The sequence below is a fragment of the Pyrgilauda ruficollis genome, unplaced genomic scaffold, assembly GCF_017590135.1.
Source record: "Pyrgilauda ruficollis isolate IOZ18807 unplaced genomic scaffold, ASM1759013v1 scaffold50, whole genome shotgun sequence".
Classification (NCBI taxonomy): Eukaryota; Metazoa; Chordata; class Aves; order Passeriformes; family Passeridae; genus Pyrgilauda; species Pyrgilauda ruficollis.
The window spans coordinates 7400089-7423471 of NW_024526600.1; the positions used below are offsets into that span (position 1 = coordinate 7400089).

The following is a 23383-nucleotide window of genomic DNA, read 5'->3' on the forward strand; positions in this document are numbered from 1 at the left end:
TCCACCCATCCCCTACTACTTGGCTGTAGGCTGTTCTGACAGCTCAGTGAGGATCTATGACAGGAGAATGCTTGGCACAAGGGCAACAGGTAAGAGCCACGCTGTGCAGTGAGCATTTCTACCCACTGGAAAATTAGGTGAAAAAATCAAAGTTTATATGCATAAAGTGTTCTTTTTTTTAATGTCTGATTTTTTTTTTCCTTTTGCTTAGTTACAGATCCCCATTTTGCTAAACTGTAACTCTCATATAGTTTTTAATGTGAAGAGGTGACTATTTCTGCAGAATTCAGGCTGAATTTAAGGAAACCTTAATTATTATTGGTCACTATAGAAAGATTCATAACATTATGATGCTAGTTTAAAATAAAAGCTGCATTAGTTCTGGGAGTAATTAATTTAGGCTGTTAAAGCTAAAACTTTTGTATCTTGTTGATAAGTGTTGTGCTTATTCATGGATGGTCTGAACATAAGGCTGACGTTCTGTGTTTTGGTGACAGATATGAATTTAGGTGACTTAAGAAAATAGATATTTATATTTAGGCTAGAATCCTGTACTGTAGAACATAAATAGCTGTGTGATGCTTTTCTCTCTTTTTTCTCTCCCCCAGCTACGTCAGCCTCCCGTTAAACGTCTGCGGCTCAGAGGGGATTGGTCAGATACTGGGCCAAGAGCAAGGCCTGAGAGTGAGAGAGAAAGAGATGGTAAAAGCATTTGCATTTAAAGGGGGGTTGTTGTCTTTGCTGCTCTGTTTTGTTGGGGTTTTGTTTCATTTTTGGGTTTTTTCTTGCTTTGGTTTGGGTTTTATTTCCCAGCTTTTCTGACGTATTCCCAAAATACGTGTTTCAGATTGTGCTTGTTTTAACAATCAGCCAAGCCTTAAGATGGTTTTCTTAGAGTTTAGCAGAGAGCTGCTATTATACAATGATTTTTAAAATTGAAAATATTGAAAATATTCTTACCAGAAAAATTATATTGTTTCAGTTAGGCTAATGTAAGTAAAGGAGAGCTTTTTTTCATTGTCATTGCTCAGGGACTAACACCAGGACTTACTTATTTTTTTCCCAGTCACACCTCATATGCAATCACAATTATAAATGAAATGCTCTTTAATGGTTACATTAGGGGACTGGAATTCAAAGCAATAGGATTCTAATATTATACTTTTCATTTTTATAATGTCATTTAGTAACAGAGGGTGGCTAATTTTTATGCTTATATTTTCATGTTTATAATATATTACTCAATTGCTTGAGATTTTAGTAAATAAAGCATTTCCAAAGCTACGCTTGGGTATCAAAAATTGGGATACCAAAGCAGGGCAGAGCTCTGCTTTTTTGTCACTCATCTTAATTTTCATCTATCATGTGTTCCTGTTTAAATCTGACAAGCTGTGGGGTTCCAAGTATTTGACTCTAGTTCCCTTAAATCTTCCTCCCTTTTCTGCCCACAGTTTCCCTTTCCAGATTTTCTGTGCTGTTATTCTCATTTTCCTGCTTCCCCAAACTAGAATGGAAGTGTCTGGGATTCTGACCTGACACAGGCAGTAGGAGATGCTGTTTAGGGAGAGAACATGGGCCTGTTCTCTTACCTTAGTCTTTCTTTTTGCTCCTCCTGTACTTGGAATTACTGGATTACAAACACTGGGGGGTGTGATCCCATCTGCTCCTTTACAATTTGCATGTGGTTCTGTTGCCTGTGGGCTTCTGAAACCTTTTTTTTGAATATACTGATAACATTCTCTATGGGATCTTTAACCACCTTTAGTCTGTTTTCTTTGGCTGTTGCCTTTCATTTTTGAAGGTCAGAGCTGTACAGGAGGGGAATGAGGGATCCCAGCAGAGGGTCAGAGACCTGTACTGTGGAAATGAGGATAGACAGGGGCATTGGGAACAGGCTGAAGGGAACTATTTCTTGTGGGAGAAGGGGGTGAGGGGTGGTCTCCATTCCTGGAAGAAATGAGGGGGGAAAGGTACTTCTTTGGTAAACTTGCAGATAAAACTTCAGCACCACTTGTTCTACAGGGGAGCAGAGTCCCAATGTCTCTCTGATGCAGAGGATGTCAGATATGCTGTCAAGGTGGTTTGAAGAAGCCAGTGAAGTTGCACAGAGCAATCGAGGACGAGGAAGATCACGGTCCAGAGGTGATTTCCTTCTTTTCAACAACAGAAATGGTGTTTATAGTGGATGTGCAGGCTTGGAATATCAGCCTTTCCTAGGTGTAAATAAAATTTTAGTGCATCTGAAGGACGAGCACATTTATTTGCCTTAGGAATGATAGTGCAAAGGGATATTTAGAGGCAGAGTAAGTTTACTTTTGAGCTCTTTCTCTTGCTTTTTTGTTCTGTTTTTAATCAAAGGTGGGACTAATCGGACTGATGCTCCTTCTACTAATAACATGGCACCTAGTAGAGAATCAGAAACTGCAATGGAAGTAGATGGTTCTGAACAGCTTCCATCATCTTCCTCTTCTACCATGTCAGCTCAAGCTCCTTCAACATCATCTTCGACAGAAAGTCCCCCTTCAACTTCATTACTGTCCTCTCCTGATAATGAACAAAGGCCTTCTTATGGGGCCTCAACTCAGCCTGTGCTGCATCAGTCTGGTGAGAAGAAATCCATCTTGTCATTGTTTGTGAAAAATAAGAAACAATTCTCTTTTAGGATATTTTGGGTAATTGATCTCCATCTGTTTTCTTCCTTGCACATCCTTAATGAGACTTAGGTGTTTTATAGTTACCTAGTGGTTGCAGCTGTGGTTTAAAGAAAGAGTAAATCCATCAACTCTATACCTTTGTCAGAAAAAGAAATTTGCAAGGGGATCATCAGTATTTTGAAGTAGAAATAAAAAGTTTTTGCTTATTTTTTCCTGAACTTACTGTTGTCTTCATGGAGTGTAGTTACATCTTGCCCTCTTCCACTGGGATTTGGCTGTAGCAGCATCAGTGCAATGAATAGCAGAACCTCTGCCTGTTAAAATCAGGGGAGGCAGAGGATGTCTAGGATGTCTCCTTCAGGAGGAACCTCCATCCTCAATGCTTCAGAGTCAGTATCTGCCATATTAAACATCATTGCTTCAAGCTGTGTCATTGAAACTTCGTGGGTTTCAAAAAGATAATGCACCAGAGAGGATTTCTGGAATTGTGATGCATTTTCTAGCGTGCATTTTAAGGAATCTGTGCTGACAAGAAAAATATTTTTCTCTAAATGTGCTTGAATTTCTAAGCAAAAGTTTATTCTGCTAGCATGATGCTGAAGTTATTTCTTAGTCCAGCTCTTTTCTAAAAGTATTTCTTCTTTCTCAGTGTTGCTTTGGACTTCAGAGTAGATTTAGTTTTGAAAGGGGTAGTGATGTTTGGTTGACAGACAATGGATACTTTCTAATTTGCTGTATAATATTTGTTAGATTCTTTGACTAAATCTAAGCAGGGTGTCAGATTGGCAGTTTAAAATTGCCTACGGGAGTCATGCAGGCATAAAAGTAGTAGTGCAAGGTGTTTGCACACCTATATAAGTATACTGTTTCAGAAGCAATGCAAAAGAGACACTGAAGTGACTGTAAGGAAAGTTTCTGGGTACTGTGGGTGAGTTCAGGAAGAGGGGAAGCTGCTGGGCTGAGGGGTAGCATTGAGTCTATGAATGAGCAGGCTGCAATGGGAATGTCCATTTTGCAACATTTGTGTACCCTGGTAACCTGTGGCTGTGCTCAGTTGTGAGATTTTATTTACTCACACTCTGTAGTCTATAAATCTACCTGCAAACACTGTCCTCTACATCAAGGACAGGATTCCCTGAGCTTGTTCACCTGCATTTAAAGGTGAATAAAACCTGCTGCTTTTTTGGGCTGACAGGAGAGGAAAAGTGCTAATAGGAACAGTTTAAATACAGTAGGGCTGAGTAGGAAGCCCTGACAGAGGTGTGTTGTAAGAGGTGGGTGACTGTTGGAAGGTGGAAGAAGGAAAAAAGGTTTTCAGCCACTATTTTGTGTAAAGTCATGGCAGATACAAGTCTGAATATTGTAGTAAAGAGTCAGAAAATGAAGAATGTATTTTCAGGAAATGACTTCTTTAGAATCAGGGCATGAATTCTGAACCCAGGCCTGTAAACAGCTTTCCATAAATCATTTCTACACTCAACACGGGCACTCATGGTAATCCTGTGTTTGAAATCAAAGTACCTTTGCATGAGTATACAGTTAAAATTTATTGTTGGTTTGGTGTTCCAGAAAATGTGTCATGTGGTGAGCATTTGAGCTTTTATATCTGAATTACTTTTTAAAATATTAAAGATGAAGTGCCCGTTCAAAATGGAGTCAGTACAGAAATGGTTTGGTGCTGGGTCTTGGTGGGATAGATTTCTTTAGCAGAATATGTATTCTAGAAGTTTGAACATTTAAGTTACAATTAAACAACAAAATCAATGCAAAACCTCAGTAGCCTGTTACTGCCAGAACATTTGAATAATTTTTTTATATATGTATATAATGAGAACAATTGCTGGAGATTGTCATGCTTGTCACTGAGGAAAAATACAACAAATTTATTTTCTTGCCCTGCTTGTGCCATTCAGTGGAAACCTTTAATTTTTTTTATATTAGTTTTAAGATGCTGATGTTTTAAACTACTAAGAAACACTAGGTACAACAAAGAGTAAAATGTAATACAGTTTTTCTTATAAATAAAATTCCAGATACACACAGGGGAGGGGATGCAGGGGGCCAGTTGGCTAATTAGTACAAAGCTTAACCCTAATATGTGTTCTGATATAAGGTAACTGCTTTTAAATTTTGAATGGGAATGTGACAATAACTGGGTTTCTTTTATTTATTTCTATTTCTTCACTCCATTTGCTGGCAAAATAAACATTTGCTTAGATATTCTGGAATATATTAAAAGGTGTTGTCACTGAGCATATCCAGGATAGTAGCTTTGATATTGTAGTTCTTGTTAAATCTTAGATTGTGTCTGTCTCTTAACTCAGTGGAACTGAATCAGCAGCAAGTAGTGAAAACTGCAATTTTAAGCATCATTGAAATTCCCATAAAAGTATTCCCTGGGCTGTTTGGAGTTTTTCTTTCCATAAATGGTTTTGGGACATGAACACAATTCATAGCAAATCTCCTTGATGCCATATTCATTTTAGGAACGATATCTTTTTATTTTTGTTACACCTTATCAACCATAAACTGAGAGGATATTTTTCCCATAAATTATATTAGGCTAAATACCTTAAATCTCATGACCAATCAGTATTAACTGGTGCTTGCCACTAACTTTCCAATTGCTGGATTCTGGTTTTGGGTTTGTTTCTCTTTATAAAAGAAAATTTAAGATTTGTTTGTTTCACTGTGTGGATAAGAGTTACAGAATATTTGTTAAGCTTTTGCCTGGCTGAAAGGCCCCCTGCTAATGTAATGCTCTCTACTATTTTAACATTTCAGTATGATTCAGGCACTGCTATTAAAGACACAATCTGTGTTCTTTAAAGAGGATCACTTGCCACACAGCGCTCGTGTAAGTGGAGGAAATCTGCAAAGAGCATGGAAAGAATAAAAACTTGCTTGGACACCTCATTTTATAGCAATTTGCAAAAGTACTGGTAATCAGGCAATGAACTTCACATGCCAAAACAGTTTAACTGGCAAATGAATAAAGACAAAATGATGAAAACAGTGAAGCCTCTAAAGATGGGACTAAAAGAATAATCTATTAAGAGGATGCTACTAAGAATTGCTTTTCATCCTATAAATTACTTTGTCTGTAGGACCACTTAGCAGTGATTTCAGACTGTGAATCCTCAACTGCAGGGAATGTCTGAAATTAAAAATGAGTTCATAGAGAAGTCTGTTTTTTTGGTTTAGCTGTTGTTCTGCCACCTCTTTCCATAGTTCCAGTTTAATTTTTGCACTGGTTTGGTTTGATCAAAATGTACCTTTTTTGGAACCACCAGGAAGCTATTGCATTCATTTTGAAACCTTACCTGCAGACCACAGTTGCATAGTTTTACGCCAAATATTCTCATTTATTCTGTGTGTTAGGAACATCAAAATGAATGTATCTGTTGTGTGCTTTGTTTGATTTAACCAGGCTGTATCTATTTTCCTTAAATAATTCTTTGCTTAATGGTTTCATTGCTGGAAATGGGGAGGGGACTGTACTGTATAGCACAAATCCTGGACATTTAAGTCCTGTGATTGATGCCTTTAGGAAGAGAAAACCAATTTCAATATTTCTATTTCATGATTTCTGGCTGTTAGTAATTTTTTTTTTTTTACTGCAATGACACTTAGTACCTGTTGCTTGTCTCTTTGGTCAGTAACCCCACCCCTCCTCTCTGTTCTATATATTGATTGCTCAATGCTTCTCTCTTCCCCCCTTTCTCTGTCTCCCCTCCCTTTGTCAGAGTTAATGGGACCCGAGTTAGCAATAATCCGTAGGGGCCTGCAGCGACTGCGGCTTAAGAAGGCAGAGCAGCAGAGACAGCGAGAGCTGGCTGAGGGTTCTGCACCACAGCCCTCCTCTTCTGAGCAGGCCACCCCCAAGGGCTCCTCACAGGACCCTCAGGCAGCAGGTTGTCACTTGCCAAGGTTTCTCCAGCAGATGATGTAGCTGTAGTTTGTGCTGCTGTTGTTTGCTGAGATGCTTCTCCTCCAGAACAAGGCATTTCCTGCATTCGCTGCTTGTCTTGCCTTGCATGTGGTGGTGTTTATCATCACATGGTCAGGGAAACAGTTGGATGGACAGGTTTATTGATCTAACACGTTTGGGTTGAGTGACACTACGTGGAAATGGTTTTCTAGGTGCATGGTATCAGGCTTGTGCAATGGTGGTTAGAGCAGCTGAGCAAGAAATTGCTGTGTTCTGAGTAGAAGGAGAATTGCACACTGAAACTGCATTTTGGTGCTACTTGTATCCGACAGTAACATTTATGACTTGGCTTTGGGTTAGCATGTGTTCTAAATCAGAGTAACAATTCAGTAAAACAGAGTTTGGGCACTCTTTAGTGCTATGGTTTTACAATAAGTGTAGTGAAAATACTTGTACCTAGCCAAAGTCCCCAGATATGCTCTCCTTTTTTTGAATAGAGCAACTTTTCATTTCACCATCCTCTTTTTCTCTTGTCTTACTGAAATTAAAAATGATTACAAGAAGCCTCAAATATGTTTGCAATAACATATTTGAGAAGGTTAGGGCAGAAGCATGCATATGAATAAAGAGGCAAACCCTAAAGCATAAACATGAAGCAAACTTTGTCGTGGCACCATGTGAAAATGAGTGAGCTGCATGCTGTGTGAGAATTCAGTGTATTTTGTGTTGCAAAGTCATGTCTAGCAGTGTCTCTTCTGTGGATAAATCCTGTGACAGCTGAGATGTGGCTAAATTGCTTTTAAGCATAGTGTCACACATTTACAGCTGTCTTGCCATGGCTTAGTCTATTCCATAATCTGGAGCCCTACAGAACAATTTGATGTAACAGTGGCTGATGCTCTAGTCACAATATGCAGTTACTGAATTGTGAATAACTTTCTACACTAGAAAATACTGCAGTGAGGTTTTAGAGTATTTTGGAAACCAGTACATCCTGGGAGGGTGTGTGCCTGTCTTAGGGATGGTAACCATGGGTGCCTGTCTACCTGTGGGAGAACAGGAACAGCAGTGGTAGTGGTGACCTCGGAGGGGGCTGCAGTTTCCTGCCAGGACAAAAAAAAAAAAAAAAAACAAAAACAAAAACAAAAAAAAAAAAAAAAAAAAAAAAGCCAAAAAACTACCAGTTTTGGTTTTGTCTTTTTTTTTTTCCCAGCAAACTGAATATCAGAATTTATTAACTCAAATATAAGTATTGATAGAGGAAAAATTGTAACACAGTCAGTAAATCTTGATCTTCCATTTCCTTTTCAGAATGGTTTAATTTTTGATTTTTTTTTCTTTTTTTGCTAAATTGCTTCCCACTGAATTGAAGTAGGAAATAAGTTTGTTTACAGCCATGTCTGGAGGTTTATCTGTGGGTTGGACTATCTCTGAAGGGTGTGTTGTTCTGGGTTTCACTTGCTACATCTCTCCCATCTCTTCCTTAGTGCTCCTTCAAGGATGCAATGTAATTTTTTTACTCCCCATTGCCTGTGGGGTTCCTACAGCACACTGTAGGATCCACAGTGCCACAAATGGAAAGGTTTAAGCTGAGTAATTTCTTTGACTGGGAGGCAGAGGGGTCTTGTACATAGTTTGGACCCCCTCCAACACTGTCTCTTGGAGTTATTTGAGTTCCCACATGGTTAGAACTTTAAGACAACTATTGGAAACATCCAGTCCTTTTATTGGGGATCACCAGGAGCCACCTACACAGCCTTGGAGGAAACTAATATTCAAATATTTATGTCTTTCTACATGCAAATGAATTTACATTTACATTTTACATTGTCATATCATGAATTACATGACAATGAATTTGCAGATTTAACCATTTTACCAACTGAATAATTGCTTTGAAAGACAGATTTACTCAGTGCTGTGGAAACATTTGTTTCTGGGGAGACAAAAGGGGAACCATTTTTCTCCCTGACCTCCAGCTCATTAGGATGTGTCTTCTTGAGGTTTGGTCTGGGGGGTGGAATTGTCTTCAGCAGTATAGGCAGTGGAATTATAAAAGGAGAAATTTAAATTTGAAAATATTTAATATGTTTGGTCAATTAGTTCTAGAGAAATACCCCTCTTAATTATTGTCTAAATTTGGAATTTGGCTGAATTTTAGAAAAAGTGTGTGCTGCATGGATCAGGTCTATTTTGTCTTCAAGTCTTTGCTTAGGTATTGAATGGATTTAGATATTTTTAGTTGCCACTTTATTTAATTAGGGAACTATGGTAAATATTTCAGTTTAGTTTGGATTTTTATCTATTGTATGGTTTCTTCCTCAAAAGCTCAAGTTTTTACTTGCATTTTTGTGGCATTTCATAACATTTAGATCCAGTGCAGTATTTAAACAACTGCATTTATGTGCTGTATGCAAACAACAAAGAAAGTAAACCTTTTTAACCTGTTGTTATTGCTGCTATGCCACATATGCATTACCATGACTACATCACTTCTCATTCTGAGAATTTCAGGGAGATGGAATTCAGTTTGAAAAGTAACAGAAACATGAACCAGCTGATCATGAAGTGAAAAAGAAAAAACATATTATAGATCAAGGGTTCCTGCAGTGGTCGTTGTACCTAATCTTACGCACAAAACCATGAATCAATATTAACATTTTTTTTTCCAGAGGAAAAAAAATTGATTTATACTGCATTTGCTGTGGAATGCAGATATATACAGGTGCATGCTGGCATAGTGCAGAACCTGTGCTGCAAATCGACCTTTTTTTTTTTTTTTTTAAGCTTTTGGTTGATCTATACAGTGAATCTTTAAAGCAGAGCAAACTGGACCTTAATTTCTGTGTTAAAGCTTTTGGAGAAGAGCAAGGGAATGACAGCAGTTTTTATCATTAGATTCTTTGCTAACAATCAAATGTAGAAATTTTATTTGAAGATGTAGAAATAATATTTGAAGTGCACAATATGTGAGAGCATATTAATTGTGCAAAGCAACCATTTATAGTTATTAAATCAAGTATTTAATTTCATAGATTCCTCTACATGTATCATGTTTAAGACTTTAAAACAATTCTCACTGCTTTAGACCTCACCCTCCAGCTGGTGATACAAGGAAGATTTTTTTCCAACCAAAACTGAGGTGGCATGCTAATATTTTGGTGAAGTCAGGTGCTGATTGCCCAAACTATAGGAAGATCCTTCAGCATATAACTGACCTTAAAATTATCTTCTATTTTCTGTTTGAGGTTCCCCAAATTTATGAATCTCCAGTTCCCTCTTTAAGTGGTGCTCCAGTTTAGAATGTACTGGTGACATTACAACCAGTGGTGAACTGCATTGGGATGTAGACCCAGCCTGTGAAGGCTCAGGTAAGAGTTTGGATTTTTGTTTGTTTTTTTAACTATATGGCACAGTTTTGGTAATACTTTTTTTTCAAAAGCTTTATAAGAAATTATGAAAGTATATTTTTCTGATTTTTTTTACAAAACAAAGCCATATATTAAAAAAAGAGGCATTTACCTGAACTTCTCTAGGCTGGTTTCATGGTCATGCTGATTTCCCTGCCTGAGGTATGGGTTCCAGACTGCAGAGCCACTTGAGGGGGTGCTGGTGATCTGTGGCTTCAAGGTACTTGGAAAAGGAAACAAGGTTTTAAATTGCTACAAGCAACTCTGTTCTTAACCATGCTAATTCAGGTATTTAGGATGTTTCCTATATGTTGGTTAAATACTCATTTATTAAAGTGAAATGCGTTCACAAAGTTGTATGGAGACGTGGGTGTAACAGTGAGATGTGGGAGGTTTAAGCCTCCATTGGCATGGACTTCTAGCTGGAAACCTTTCCATTTTCCACTTACTGTGGTTGAATGATGCACATGGCAAAACATACCTACTTTTTTACCTACTGCTGTATAGAGTGAGGTCTTAATAAAATTAGGAGTGATGGTAAGGGTAGTAGATGTAATTTCTTAATGTTTCTAATTAATATATGTTAGTTCAGTCTTCTGATCATACAGGTCTGAATTACAGAGTTGATGAGATGAGCTTTTCCAGCCAAGTGAAATATTTGGCAGCACAAAACCTTTTAAACAAGGGCATATGAGCTTTTGGAAAGGATTGGAGTGCAGGAACAGAGCATGGCTGGGATCACTGTCATGCATTAGGTTTCTCGGCTTGCAGTCCAGGACCTGCCCTCCCTTTAGCCCTTCTGATACAAGTTAATCCCAGCCATGGACTTTGTGAGTCCAAGATCAAAGCCAGCCCTGGAAAGAGGCACAGATTCCTGTGCTGAGTCTGCTGGAACACAAGGAGATCATCTCATGATGTGGAACATTTGTACACCAGCTTTTTGCTCTGATTTACCTTCTAAAAAGTGGCTTATTAGTCCATTGAAAAACTCCCTTGTAAATCCTTCTCTTCTGATTTAGATATTTTATATAAAGCACACTTCACTTTTGGAAAGTAAAATATATTAATGATGTAAATCTTCTACTTAATAGCTACATGCCATAAATCTAGATGATAAATTCTGTGGTGTGACTTAGGTGTGTTTGGTGCAAGGCATGGGCATGGTTGAGCAAGGAAGACAAGCCAGAACCAATTTAATGTTCCTCAGTTACAGAAATAAGCTGTGCAAGCCCAGTTCCCAAAACAAGGCAGCCTCCAGAACACACTGCCTCAGACTTTCCTGGTCTCTCTCCTTTGCTCCTCCTCCCCTTCCCTGCACCTGGATATCAGTGTGGCAAAGGAGCACACTGCCATGTTTCCACCAGTGGCTGGGAGTGAACAACTGCTTGAGAATATATGTATTTAAAGTAGCTTGGTCAATTTAGCAGGTTTTATGGCTGTGCTACAAAACAGGTCTCACTGGTGATTCTTGCTCAAAGTTGGATGGGAGCTTCCTGTAGGAGAGAGTATTATTTCATTGCTTTCCTCATATGGGATCTACATTTATGTTAAAAGTCACTTAGCATGCTGTGATGCTGGCGGACTGTGACTCAGTTTGTAACACAGGATATTAAATCCTTTTAGTTTAGGATGAATTTGTTTATAATAGATGATTATCAAGTGGAACCAAGATATGATACTCTAGCCAATATCTTTAGAATACTGCATTAATTTATGTACATCAGCTCATCTTCAAATAATGTAGAAGTAAGATCTGGTCTTCAGAGGTGACAAGGGAAATAAGACTCACAGAAAATATTGACTATTGCATTTGTTGTGTCTGTGCAATGAATGAGTGCTGCTGGTTATAGTAGTTATTAACTGGAAGTGTCCGGGGAAAAAAGGCACTTATCTGCTGAGGGGGGTGATTATTATATTTATTTGTTTATGTGATTGATGGGGATGCTTGTAAGACTGACGGGTGTGGTACTGTGATAAACTCATCAAGACTTGTTCTCAGTCATCAGAGGTCCAGCATCTAAGAATGCAGAACTACCAAACTGTCATATAAGTAGGATGTATTTTGGTGCTTTGATGTTCTAAAACATTATTATTAAAAGAGTATTTAAATATTGGAGGTACTGGTATGCCGTGGAGAATTTTATGCTGAAGGATAAATATTGTGAAATGTACATTCTGCACATGGTGTGAAATACTGGTGTCATTTGGTAGCTGGAGCAAAGGCTTTAGGAGTCATGACTCTTCAGTGTTTTTCCTGACATGTCAGAAGTGTGAAGAACACAGTAAAATATTTGGTAATGGACAGGCACTTTCATTATCAACATGTCAGCAAGCTTCAGGCTGCTCAGTGAATAAATAATGGTTTGAAACAAGTGGCTTTGCTTCTGTCATGCCTAGAAAATGCAATATGGCTGGCTGCTCATTAAACAAACCCAAAGCTTCCTTATGTTGCTGCTTTTTTATTTTAAACTAACATATGATCGTGACATTGCTGTGCAGTTCTCTGCTGCTTATGTTTTAAGTTGAAATCTCGTTTTTGTTTCAGATTCTCCTTCTTCAGTGGTTAACAAACAGCTTGGATCCATGTCACTTGATGAGCCACAGGGTGCGTGTGACAGGAAATGCGCTATACCCAGCCATAGCTGATTGCAATGCTTCTTTTAAAGTTGCTTTTCATGATGAAAAACAGTCTAAAAATGCTGTTCATCCACATATAGTAGTATTCTGTAAGCAGATCTGCTGGAAACTCATTATTTAATGATCAATATGATTAACAGAGTGAGGTTAATTGTTGTTTTTGAAGCCATCCTAAGTTCGATTCTTCATGCAATTACTACGGTTCAGTGTAGGTACAGTAAATGTCTCATGTATTCTACGGACAGTTGGAATATTTTTGTAAAATGCAAAGTAAAATTAATTATTTAAACAGGTTGGGTTTTTTCTGAATGGTTCTTTTTTAATCAAAGGGCAAATATCAAGATTGCAATAACCTTTAATTTTATAATGCCACATTAATTTCTCTTATCCATGAGTGATGTGCAGCTTTGTGATTCCTGCAGTTTGAGTAACTCCAGAGTACTCGTTGCACTGAGGTGCATCTTCCCTCTGTATCTCCTTGTCCTTCACCCTCCTGCTGAACAAGTACTGGTGTTTCTTGTAGTATCCCTGTGGACTGGGGATGGACAGAATGCTTGGGAGGTTTCTCTGTGCCCATTATGCATCAGTCTGCGAACTGTGAGCACTGAAGTGGGCCAGAGGTGACCCTATTCCAGCTGCATCAATGTCATCTGTAGAGAATATTTATGGCCGAATAATTAAGGAGTGATAGATGCTAATTTAAAAAGAGATTGCCATACACTCTTCATTGTGCTTCCATATCAAAGCGTCTGTAGAGGTTTAATAGCTTAAATCCCACAAAACAGCTCTGTCTTCTTCCACATTCCAAACTAGAAAGCCATTTTGAAATCCCACTTCTGAAAAATAGTCTGTTTGGCAACTATTGAGATTGTGGCTTACTTTAGGATGCCAGAATGGTGGGGAAAAAAATCAAGCTGCCCCTTGACAAAATGAATTCTTTTTGTGGAAATACATTTTGTGATGAAATAGCCTTAAAACTCAGTGTGTAAATTTGCTAATTATTCATGGTTTAGTTGATCATTCCAGCAATCAGGTTTAGATGGAAACCTTGCTTATGGTTATGTGGCCAAGTTATGCTCTCTGTTCTGGGCTCAGAATAAAGCATTATTTGATCAGAGTAGAATAACCTGGAACTAACATAGAAAGTCTGTAAGTTTCTTAAGATTCTTACAACTAAAAATTTAGGAAAACTGGTTTTTTTTTCTGTATCAAGTTACCTGAACTAAGAGATTCCCTCTTATAGAATCACTTCAGGTTTTTTAATATGTAAAAAAACCCCAACCCAAAATACATTTGCTTTTCAGTTCACCAGTTCTCCAGTTGTTTTAAGGCAATGTTTTTCTGCATTGTTAGCAGACAATGGTACTTCTAATTTGTAAAACTAAGAATTTGAAAAAGGAGCAAATTTATTAGGAAATATTTTGTTCAAATGATAAGCAGAATGAATAGTTTGCTGAGATCCAGTTGAATTTCTGAAGTTCAAATAGAAGTGAAACTAATGCAGTTAAACATGGTTTAGTTGATCACTCCAACAATCAGGTTTAGATGGAAACCTTGCTTATGGTTATGTGGCCAAGTTATGCTCTCTGTTCTGGGCTCAGAATAAAGCATTATTTGATCAGAGTAGAATAACCTGGAACTAACATAGAAAGTCTGTAAGTTTCTTAAGATTCTTACAACTAAAAATTTAGGAAAACTGGTTTTTTTTTCTGTATCAAGTTACCTGAACTAAGAGATTCCCTCTTATAGAATCACTTCAGGTTTTTTAATATGCAAAAAAACCCCAACCCAAAATACATTTGCTTTTCAGTTCACCAGTTCTCCAGTTGTTTTAAGGCAATGTTTTTCTGCTTTGTTAGCAGACAATGTTACTTCTAATTTGTAAAACTAGGAATTTGAAAAAGGAGCAAATTTATTAGGAAATATTTTGTTCAAATGATAAGCAGAAAGAATAGTTTGCTGAGATCCAGTTGAATTTCTGAAATTTAACTGCATTAGTTTCACTTCTATTTGAAGTCTCAAAATAATGTAAGTAGTTAATGAAGGAAGTCATAACAGTTCTTTTCATAGAGAATTACCTTTCCTTCTTATTGCTGCCTTCTCTTAATTTAGTACTGAATCAGCTGTCTTCTGTTGGACCTGTCTCTGTTGTTGGCATTCATGTTTTAAGACTAGTTTGGGGTTTAAAGATCTTTTGATTCTTATTGCAATCATGTACATTTATAATGCCAGCAGTCTGACAGTCCAGCAGAACCCAAAAGTCATTGCTGTATGTACAAAATGGTTTCAAATGGATCACAGCCGTCTACACTTGACTTTTTAAAAATGTTTTAGGCTGTGACTGTAATAGTGGAGGGTTGGCTTGGCCTTTAGATCTATTGCAGTGTTAGGATTTTAAGGTACTGCCTGAGTTGGAATGACTAAAGAGGGAATCTGAGGCCTGATTAAATTTCCCATGTTAAAGCCTTCTCACAGAATTCCTATTTTTCTAAAATACACAACTTATCTTCTCCTCTTTGGATCAATTTTTCCCCCTTCCAGAAGTATCTCTCTTAGGTCTTCACACAGAATATAGTGCTGGATAGGAATTATTTTAGAGTTTTTTTAAATGAGAAGTTATCTATCCTCTTCTCATGAGATTGCCAATAGATGAATGAACAGGGCAGCATTTGAGATGTGGCAAACTGGCTTGAAGTTCCTTACAGTGTTAGTTTAATTAGGAAATGCAATCTGTCAACTTGTCCTTATGCACTTACTCTTTATGGTTGAGAGCCCCAGTGTCTGTGAAGTTACACTTGCACAGGTTCATTTTCTAAGTGAAAAAGTGGGTCTGAAGGTTGTTGCTGTCAGTTGTGCAGTTTGGTTTGTGGCTTTCTTTTTCATGTCAGGTTATGAATGAAATTTTGTCTTCAGTTTTAAGAGTGGTAGTTTAAAAGTGTCTTCTTGCTGTAGGCAATTGGAGAATGGACCATTTAATGGGAGTATGCTTTGGACAGTGTTTATGAAATAACTGAAAGCTCTTGATAGTATCTTCAAAATATCTTGTGTTTGGCTGTAAAATTAAGCAAAGTTTCAAGGTATTTTTGAAGGATTTAGAATAAAATTTAGTAAAGTGTTGACAAGCTACAGCTTTCTCTTGTAGCAGTGATTACTCTGATAGAGTTGGCAACCAGATTAATAAACTGTGAATTGCCTAGATCACAGAATTTGGACCATTTTCCTCTCCTTCCCTTCATTATCAGTGTGAAGTAGATCTGCCCTGATGGGATGAACTTAGTAGAGGAAGAGAGCAGAGCTTCATTCTAATCTGGGCAGTCTTAAGCCATCACATTTCTCCCAGAAAACAGAGTTCAAGGTTTGTAGAGTTTGTTATTCTTTCATAACTGAAAGAATGTTCAGTTGTGTAGGAAGCAAAGCATTTTATTCACAGAGGCTCCCAGTCAACTTTCATTAGCAGTTTAAATTCAATATCAAATATTGAACCACACAGCTAATTCTCTGCAGTTTATTATCGGATTCTTCTCTCATCTGTCTTTTTTAAAGTTTCTTTTTCTTATTAGTGTTTATGTTATGCCCTAAAGTTACTTGAAAGAAGAAACTGACCCCATCCAAATTGTAGTTCATGTTATTATGTTATTGTAGATTTAGGAGTATTCTGTTGTCCAGTATGGTTTAACAGCTATCTGTTCCCAGAAACTTGTAAAAATAATTTCTCAGTCAGTGCCCTCTGAAGTCTGCAGCAATTCTTCCATCTTTTTGGGTGTGGACAAATATGAGCATTGCTTCCAGAGTAATTGTAGCCAGTCCTTATGCATCTTGGTTAGATTTTCAGGCACTGACATTTTAAGAAAGACAATCCTGGTATTCAGTTAGGCTCGTTGTAGATAGCCAAGTTTGGTTACTTTGATTGGCAGCATTAAGTGGTTTTGTGCTGAAGCCAACCTTGCACAGCAGTAGGAAGTCCATGAGTAAAGTCATTATTTGGGGGTTGTCTTGGATTATTCACAGCAGGAAATTGTCTGTCTTTAGCTGGGTTCCCAACTCAAAGATCTGTCTTGTCTGAGGCTGTTAAAAGGAAGCTGAAGAATTCTCCCACTCTCACTTTTGGCTTCCAGTGTCAGTTCCTGGTGACTTGTGCAGTATGTGGGATCAGTCAATATTTCTACTTGCTGAGGAAGGGGTGTTTGAAGTCTGAACAGACATTTATAAAAAGAGATTTTATAAATCATAGATTGTCAAAAAATAGAGGAAGCACCCGTTTAGTTAAGAAAGAATGTCACTTTTGTTCAAGCTGTCCATATAGCACTAAAAAATATTTCCTTACGTTTCTTAGGTTTCCTGTTCCTTAAATAAACTTTCTTTAAATCAGTTTTATCCTTGCTCCACTCTAACAAGAATGTAACTTGAACTCTTAATTTAAAGGGGCTATAAGGTTTTCTTCCCATGGCGTGGAGCCCATACCTTGTGCATTATTAGGGTCATGGTTGTAATTGGTTAATTCTCTTTCATTTAAAAAAAAAAGTATTCTAATTTGTTCTTTCAGGGTTTTTGTGGTATGTTTTGGATTTTTAAATTTCTCTTCAGAACATGTAGAAGTGCATATTTAAAGTTCTTTGGCACAGCTGATCACTGCTCTGGATCCTGTGAGTGGGCTTCTGCCTGTCAGCAGTTTAAAAATATGAGCATTGATTGTTAGCTTAAATTCTGATGTGCTATCTCATAGTTGCTATAATTTAATTGTATTAATTCTTCAGAATTAAGTATCCTGTGCCAGCATTGTAGCCATTACTGTTATGACAACAGCCTTTTTAGTGGGGAAATTTGTAGGCTTGTGTTTGAATGCAATGTTAGGTTTTAACTGACTTCCACAAAGATGATCTGCAGCTTTTCCTTTATTACACTTGTCAGTGTGCTGCCAATACTGCAAGGATATTTATAGTCCCATTTCTGTATTCTAGAAACTAAAGAAAGGACAGACGATTTTGTCCAAATAATCCTGAGATAAAAGGCTCAGTAGTCAGGAAAAGCAAGACTGCAGAGACTTTTAGTGGCCATTTGAATGTATTTGAATACACTAAATAAACCTTCCCTCTGAGGTCTGAGAGAATGGCACCTCTGTAGCGAGGCTCCATCTGATGCTGCTTTCCATGAACTTTTTAGTCTTGCCCAACTTCAGGACTGATGGCAAACTTGCCATTTGTGGATAGGTGGTGACCATGAACTTGACTCCAAGGGGATGGATGGATGGATGGATGGATGGATGGATGGATGGATGGATGGATGTCATTGAGCAGCTGTCTTTTGAAGGAGCCCATTAACATCTTTAGAACCATTTCTGCAGCAGAGGAGTGGCCAGTATGCTGTGGTTTTCCATTCACTTCTGTTGCTTTTGGAAACCATGAATGAGCCCATTTTGCAAGTGCTCCCTTCTGCTTGCAGTTATTATAATATAAAATAGGGTTTTAAGCATAAAACTGTTGAAACATGAATTTACAGTATTTTTATGACAACTGACTGACAATTTACAGCAGGTTAAGGGTACTGGTAGTCATCTGGGTTCTAAGCAGGCAACAAAGTAGAGGATGGTGATTTTTCTAGGCTGATAATGTCTAGATCTGATAATATTTTTTTCATGTGTATTTACTAAGGCAAAAAGACTGCATACCACTTAAAAATAATCCTATTAATATATTTGCTATAAAATTGATCTGCTTATTAATGATTATATTGTGTGTACATATCTATCTGAAATTTTATTTACTTGCATGTTGAAGGACAGCATCTCCTTTGTTTGCTTTTATAATTACATATAATGTTAGACCATTTTACAAGCATTGCAAATTTGGTGTGTTTACTCTAGAACTTTTTAACTTTTTTGCTTGGGCTGTAAGAGATCTTAAACAGACATTATATATGTTACTACAACATTTGATAATGAAATTAATCTTCAGAATTATAGCAACTTTATGTACATTTCTAATGCCTGTTCAACCTTTATCAACCCCATATTTGCAGAAAGTGATAAGACACGAACAGGAACAGGTGAACCAGTTTTAAGTTTGCACTACAGTACAGAAGGAACGACTACAAGCACAATAAAACTGGACTTCACTGATGAGTGGTAAGAACAAGTTAATTTTGGTTTTGACTAGTTCATGATTAGCACATATCAATAACACTTGTCTAGCATAGCTGTAAATTATTTTCCCTGTGGTTTATGTCTATTTTTAGGTGTACCTACACAATTTGAAATGGCTCTAGTCTTAATGCATTCAGAACATAAGATAGATGTACTTTAATGTGAAATTTATACAAGAGACTTCTTTTTTGTGTATTTACTGTGAATCTCTATAACGCAAACCTAGTTTGAAACATGCTATTTTCATCAAGCCCTGGCATAATATCAAGGTCTTATAAAGCAGGGTAGTACAGGGGTGGAATGGTAGTCCAGGGGTTAACAAACTTCTCATATAGTATTCTGCAAGTGAGTCTGTCTGTGACTCAGTTCCTGATTGTAAACACTGAAATTAATATTTCTGTGTCTGAGGAGTGTTGATGAATGCATAAGGCTGAGACAGCAACTTTGTGGACTGCTCAGGTGTTACAGTGGTGACATCCTTTTCAAATAAGGAGCACACAGTGCCTGATGGCCTTGTGTACTTGGCTTTGTGTTCAAGTCTATCAGTAGAGCATCTTGGGATCTCCCAGAACAACCATCATCCTTATTTTATCTCATCTTATTTCTATTCCTCTGCTTATGTTTTCAAAATTATTTGGAGGCAGTGAGGAGAAATGCTTGCTCCTTGTTACTGAGGGGGAAAAAACCCACAAAACCCAGCCACATTTAGTCACTCTTAAGTGCTGTGGCTTTAGACACAAGACATGCACCTTTCTCACAGTTTAGAAACTTAAAACACTGATTTTGCCTCCAATATCCAGCAAACTTTAAAAAAATCAATTTTGCTATGATGCTTTTACCTAATTTTGCAGTCAGCAAATCCATGGAGTTTGGTGGTGGGTAGTGTGGTGTGGGTAGTGAGAGGAAAAAGCATTTTCTGGTAGGACAAAGTTGCAAGTCATTGTCAGCTCAAAGGCTGACTAAAAGCATTGTGCTGAAGAGTGGAGCAACAGGAGCAAGATGCAATTCCATCTGCCAAAATGATGCAGTTGGAACAAATAACTCCCTAATCTGAGAACTGAAAGTTGTGAAAACGAAATAGAGGAAGACATGTAAATCCTACAAGTCAAAAAATATTTTACTGTTTAGGCTGTGATTAGGTTTATAGAGAGATGAGACATAAAATAGCAAAAATCCTCCACCTGGTGTCTAGCAGTATCCTTCTTGTCTGGCCATTCAGAAGCAATGCTGAAAATTCTGGATTTAGAAGAAATACTGAAAGGGCTAACAAAAACTTCCCTACAGCTTCCAATCTGATACAGCAATGAATATACAGAATATTGCTCATCAAGAGGAGTAGAAGCTCTGATTTAACATAAGACATAAAATTCCTGAAGTCTAGACTGAATTCTCAAGAATCTCAACTAAGCGTGATCTGTGCTGTTTCTAGCAATGTAGCATATTAAATATTTGCTAATAACATACACAGGTCAGAAGATGTTTGTAAAGAGACAGTCTAAATTATTGCGAGTCATGCTTATAATTGCCTTTTTTTCTGCTTTTGTCCAATGATTTCCCTAATGAGTTTTAGGCCACATCACCTAAGAGGACTCAGCAACAAGGCCTCATTTCCTGAAAGTCTTTGCTAGAGAGTCTAAAAACATGAATTTCAGTGACATCCAGGACAACATTTTACATATTTCCCAAGGATTCATTTTCTATATTGTAAAGAGAAATTGGTGTCCCACAGTAATTATCTAAACATGAATGGGGAGTAAATGTCAAATACCAGCTTGTAGTGAATCTTGAGCAATAACAAAACTTTGAGAACTGAAAGTCCATACCTTGAAAGGTACAGGAATGATAATTACTGGTGAAGGACCTGGAGACTTTTATCTGAATCATATTTTTAATTGAATGGGATAACATTATTTATTAGTGCTCAGTTGATAGCTTGTCATACCTCTTAAGATGATTGCTGATTATTTATACATCTAAAAAGTGGGCACATAGTGAAATACAGCAAATCCTTTGGAGTTCTTAAAATATTTAAAAAAGCAATGATGACATTCTTTAAAGGTAAAAAAAAAGATAGGAAGGAGAGAACAGGGTTCTGTGATGCAGAGGAATTGTGTGGGATGAGTGGCAATGGACACAATAAAAGAGAATTTTGAAATTGCTGTGAACTGGTTGTAGCTGCTGCCAGGAGCTCTCACTTTACTGCAGTGAGATAGATAATGTTGGTCAGGCTGTGCTGTTGCAATGATCTTATTTATTTATTTATGTATTTACATGATCCTAAATGATTTTCTTTTTTCATGTTACATTGCCAGGAGCAGCATAAATTCAAGCTCTAGAGGGAGTGGAAGTCATTGCAAAACGGAAGGCCAAGAAGACTCTGTAAAAACAAAAGCTTTGGATGAGTCAGGGCCAGATGGGGAAGAAACAAGTAAGATATGTTGGGATTTGTAATGCTAAGGCAAAAATTCTGCCCTCCTATGTCCCTGATTCCCACTGCACACACTGGGAGTCTCATATGTGCACATGAAGGCAGAACACAGCCATAGTAAAGCATGAATTCTTTTAGGAAAGAAAACACCAACCTGAGATAGCTGCAATAAATATAAACATTAACTTACCTTGTCTTTAGTTCTAAAAACATTATTCTTCTTAGGGGCATATTGTGCCTCGATTTGTATAGGAAAATAGAACAACTGCATTTTGCAGTCATAAATGAGTGCTTGGAATTTTGTTACATTTCTTTCAAGCTTTCACTGCGTTTTATTAAATGTGTTTGTCTTGCTCAGTTCATTGCCAAAAGGGCAGTCAAGTTAAATGACTAGTTCCAGAGAAATACTAAAAAAAATAAATCCCTCTTAATAGACTGATAACTTCATTTGTCTTCAGAAATAATAGTAAGTGTCTGTGTTAAGAGTACAAATGCTATTTTTACTGCTGAAGTTCTCATAGCATAGGCTGTTAAATACATTAAGGAGCAAGAAATTACTACATTTTTCTTAGTTAGTGTGCTGACCTGGTCAACTAGGTAGATTTATATATACTGATTTTTACGTGACTGATAGCTGAGATTTCAGTACAGACATTGACTTTGGAGTGGATTACTTAGATTGGTTTCTTCCAGGAGTCCTGGTCTCATTTATAATTGCTTACATTATAGATGTGCATCTAATTGAAATAATGTGGTTTACCATTAAATTGCTTAATTTAGGGGTTCCTGATGAATCTCTTAAGGAAGATGCAACTGCTGAAGAGCTGAAAAATACAGATGAAGCTGCAGAGACAACAGAAGCAAGTAGGTATCTGTACATAGCAAGTATGTATCTGTACTCTTTCAAATAGTTATAGGAATAAGTAGAGGATGAAATATTAACTGAATAAATATTAATGGTCATAGAAATATGACCATTTCTAAAATAGACTATAATTGTTAATGGTGTGACTTGTTTTCCCCAATATTTGCTTTTCAGCAGTATCAGATAAACCTGCTCCTGAGCACTCCGGAATTCAACCAGAAAAAAAAGGCCCCAGTGCTGATGCTGTGTCTGGGAATGCAGAGGAAGAAGCCTCCTGTGAACAGGGTGCAAACCAAGACATTTGCAGCCAGAGCACTGTCCCCAGTGCCAGCACCCCTCTGGGCAGCGAGGAGCCCCAGTCGCAGCCGGAATCCTCGGGGCTGGCGGCTGCGGACGAGGCCTGCACCAGGAGCTCGGCCCTGCAGGAAACCGACGACAGCGATGACGACCCTGTCCTCATCCCGGGGGCCAGGTACCGAGGAGGCCCTGGGCACAGGTGAGAGCAGTACCTGTCTCTGCTTGGCAAAACGCTTCTTGCTTTTTTTTCCCCTCTTTTCTTGTTTATTTCTTTGAATGAAAGGTCAAGAAACTCAGCCCTCGTATCCTAAAGTTGTTCTTTGACAACTGGCCAAGAGCTTGATGGCTCAGTGTAATTATATATAATTATATCTAAGATAGGTGCAGCTGCATTTTCCCTGCAAGCCAGGAAGGCTCTTGCAGATCTAATACCTGCCTATGCTGATCTCTTGCCTGCTGAATACCTCAGTGCTAAATATTTGCAGTTTATTTGTTATTATTCTCCCTCTAGTCATAAGTATAGAAAGTTCATAAATTTGGACAGAGACCTACATTTTCTTTCAGTTGTACTTTAGATGTTCTTATTTTGGCAAAGCAAGAGCTTTTAAGTGCCCTTGTGCAGCAATAGTGTGTTTGTAGTACATACATTAAAACTGATGTGTTCAATTTTTCATTCTTCTTTTTCTCTGAAAGAGAAACTGTAATCCTTTTCCTTTTGTTGGTTATTAAATATTACTATGTATGTCAGTAAAAAAAAGGTAGACTGCTAAGTGTTACCAGGAATAAAAGATGCTTTTAGTAAGCTTTGTGCTTTTTTATATGAAGAGCTGTACATACTTGTTTGATCATTTAGTAAACCGAACCCTCAATTTGTTATTGTTGGTTTAATTCCTTTGTTCACGAATTTCAAAACTATAAAATTATTTAAGCAACATTTCCATTGTTAGACTTCATACAATACCTTTTTACTAGCTTTAGATGTAATTTAACCTCATGTCACATACTCCTGTTAAAGTCAGTGC

The 23383-nt window shown here is 37.5% G+C and overlaps 1 protein-coding gene across 6 annotated transcripts in view; it reads left to right on the forward strand.

The window, feature by feature from the left end:
* The first annotated feature begins 547 nt into the window (after positions 1-547).
* Positions 548-23383, forward strand: part of DCAF6 (DDB1 and CUL4 associated factor 6) — a 41638-nt gene continuing 18802 nt past the window's right edge. For 2 of the 6 annotated variants that reach the window (XM_041480193.1, XM_041480195.1), the window contains exons 1-9: positions 548-702; positions 2023-2142; positions 2359-2604; positions 6401-6568; positions 12541-12600; positions 18648-18753; positions 21084-21199; positions 21980-22063; positions 22239-22560. In XM_041480193.1, the coding sequence (XP_041336127.1) occupies positions 579-702; positions 2023-2142; positions 2359-2604; positions 6401-6568; positions 12541-12600; positions 18648-18753; positions 21084-21199; positions 21980-22063; positions 22239-22560 (1346 nt within the window). In that variant the 5' untranslated portion in view covers positions 548-578. The remainder of the gene's footprint in view (positions 703-2022; positions 2143-2358; positions 2605-6400; positions 6569-12540; positions 12601-18647; positions 18754-21083; positions 21200-21979; positions 22064-22238; positions 22561-23383) is intronic. The other 4 variants (XM_041480194.1, XM_041480196.1, XM_041480198.1 and 1 more) reach the window with 4 other exon arrangements.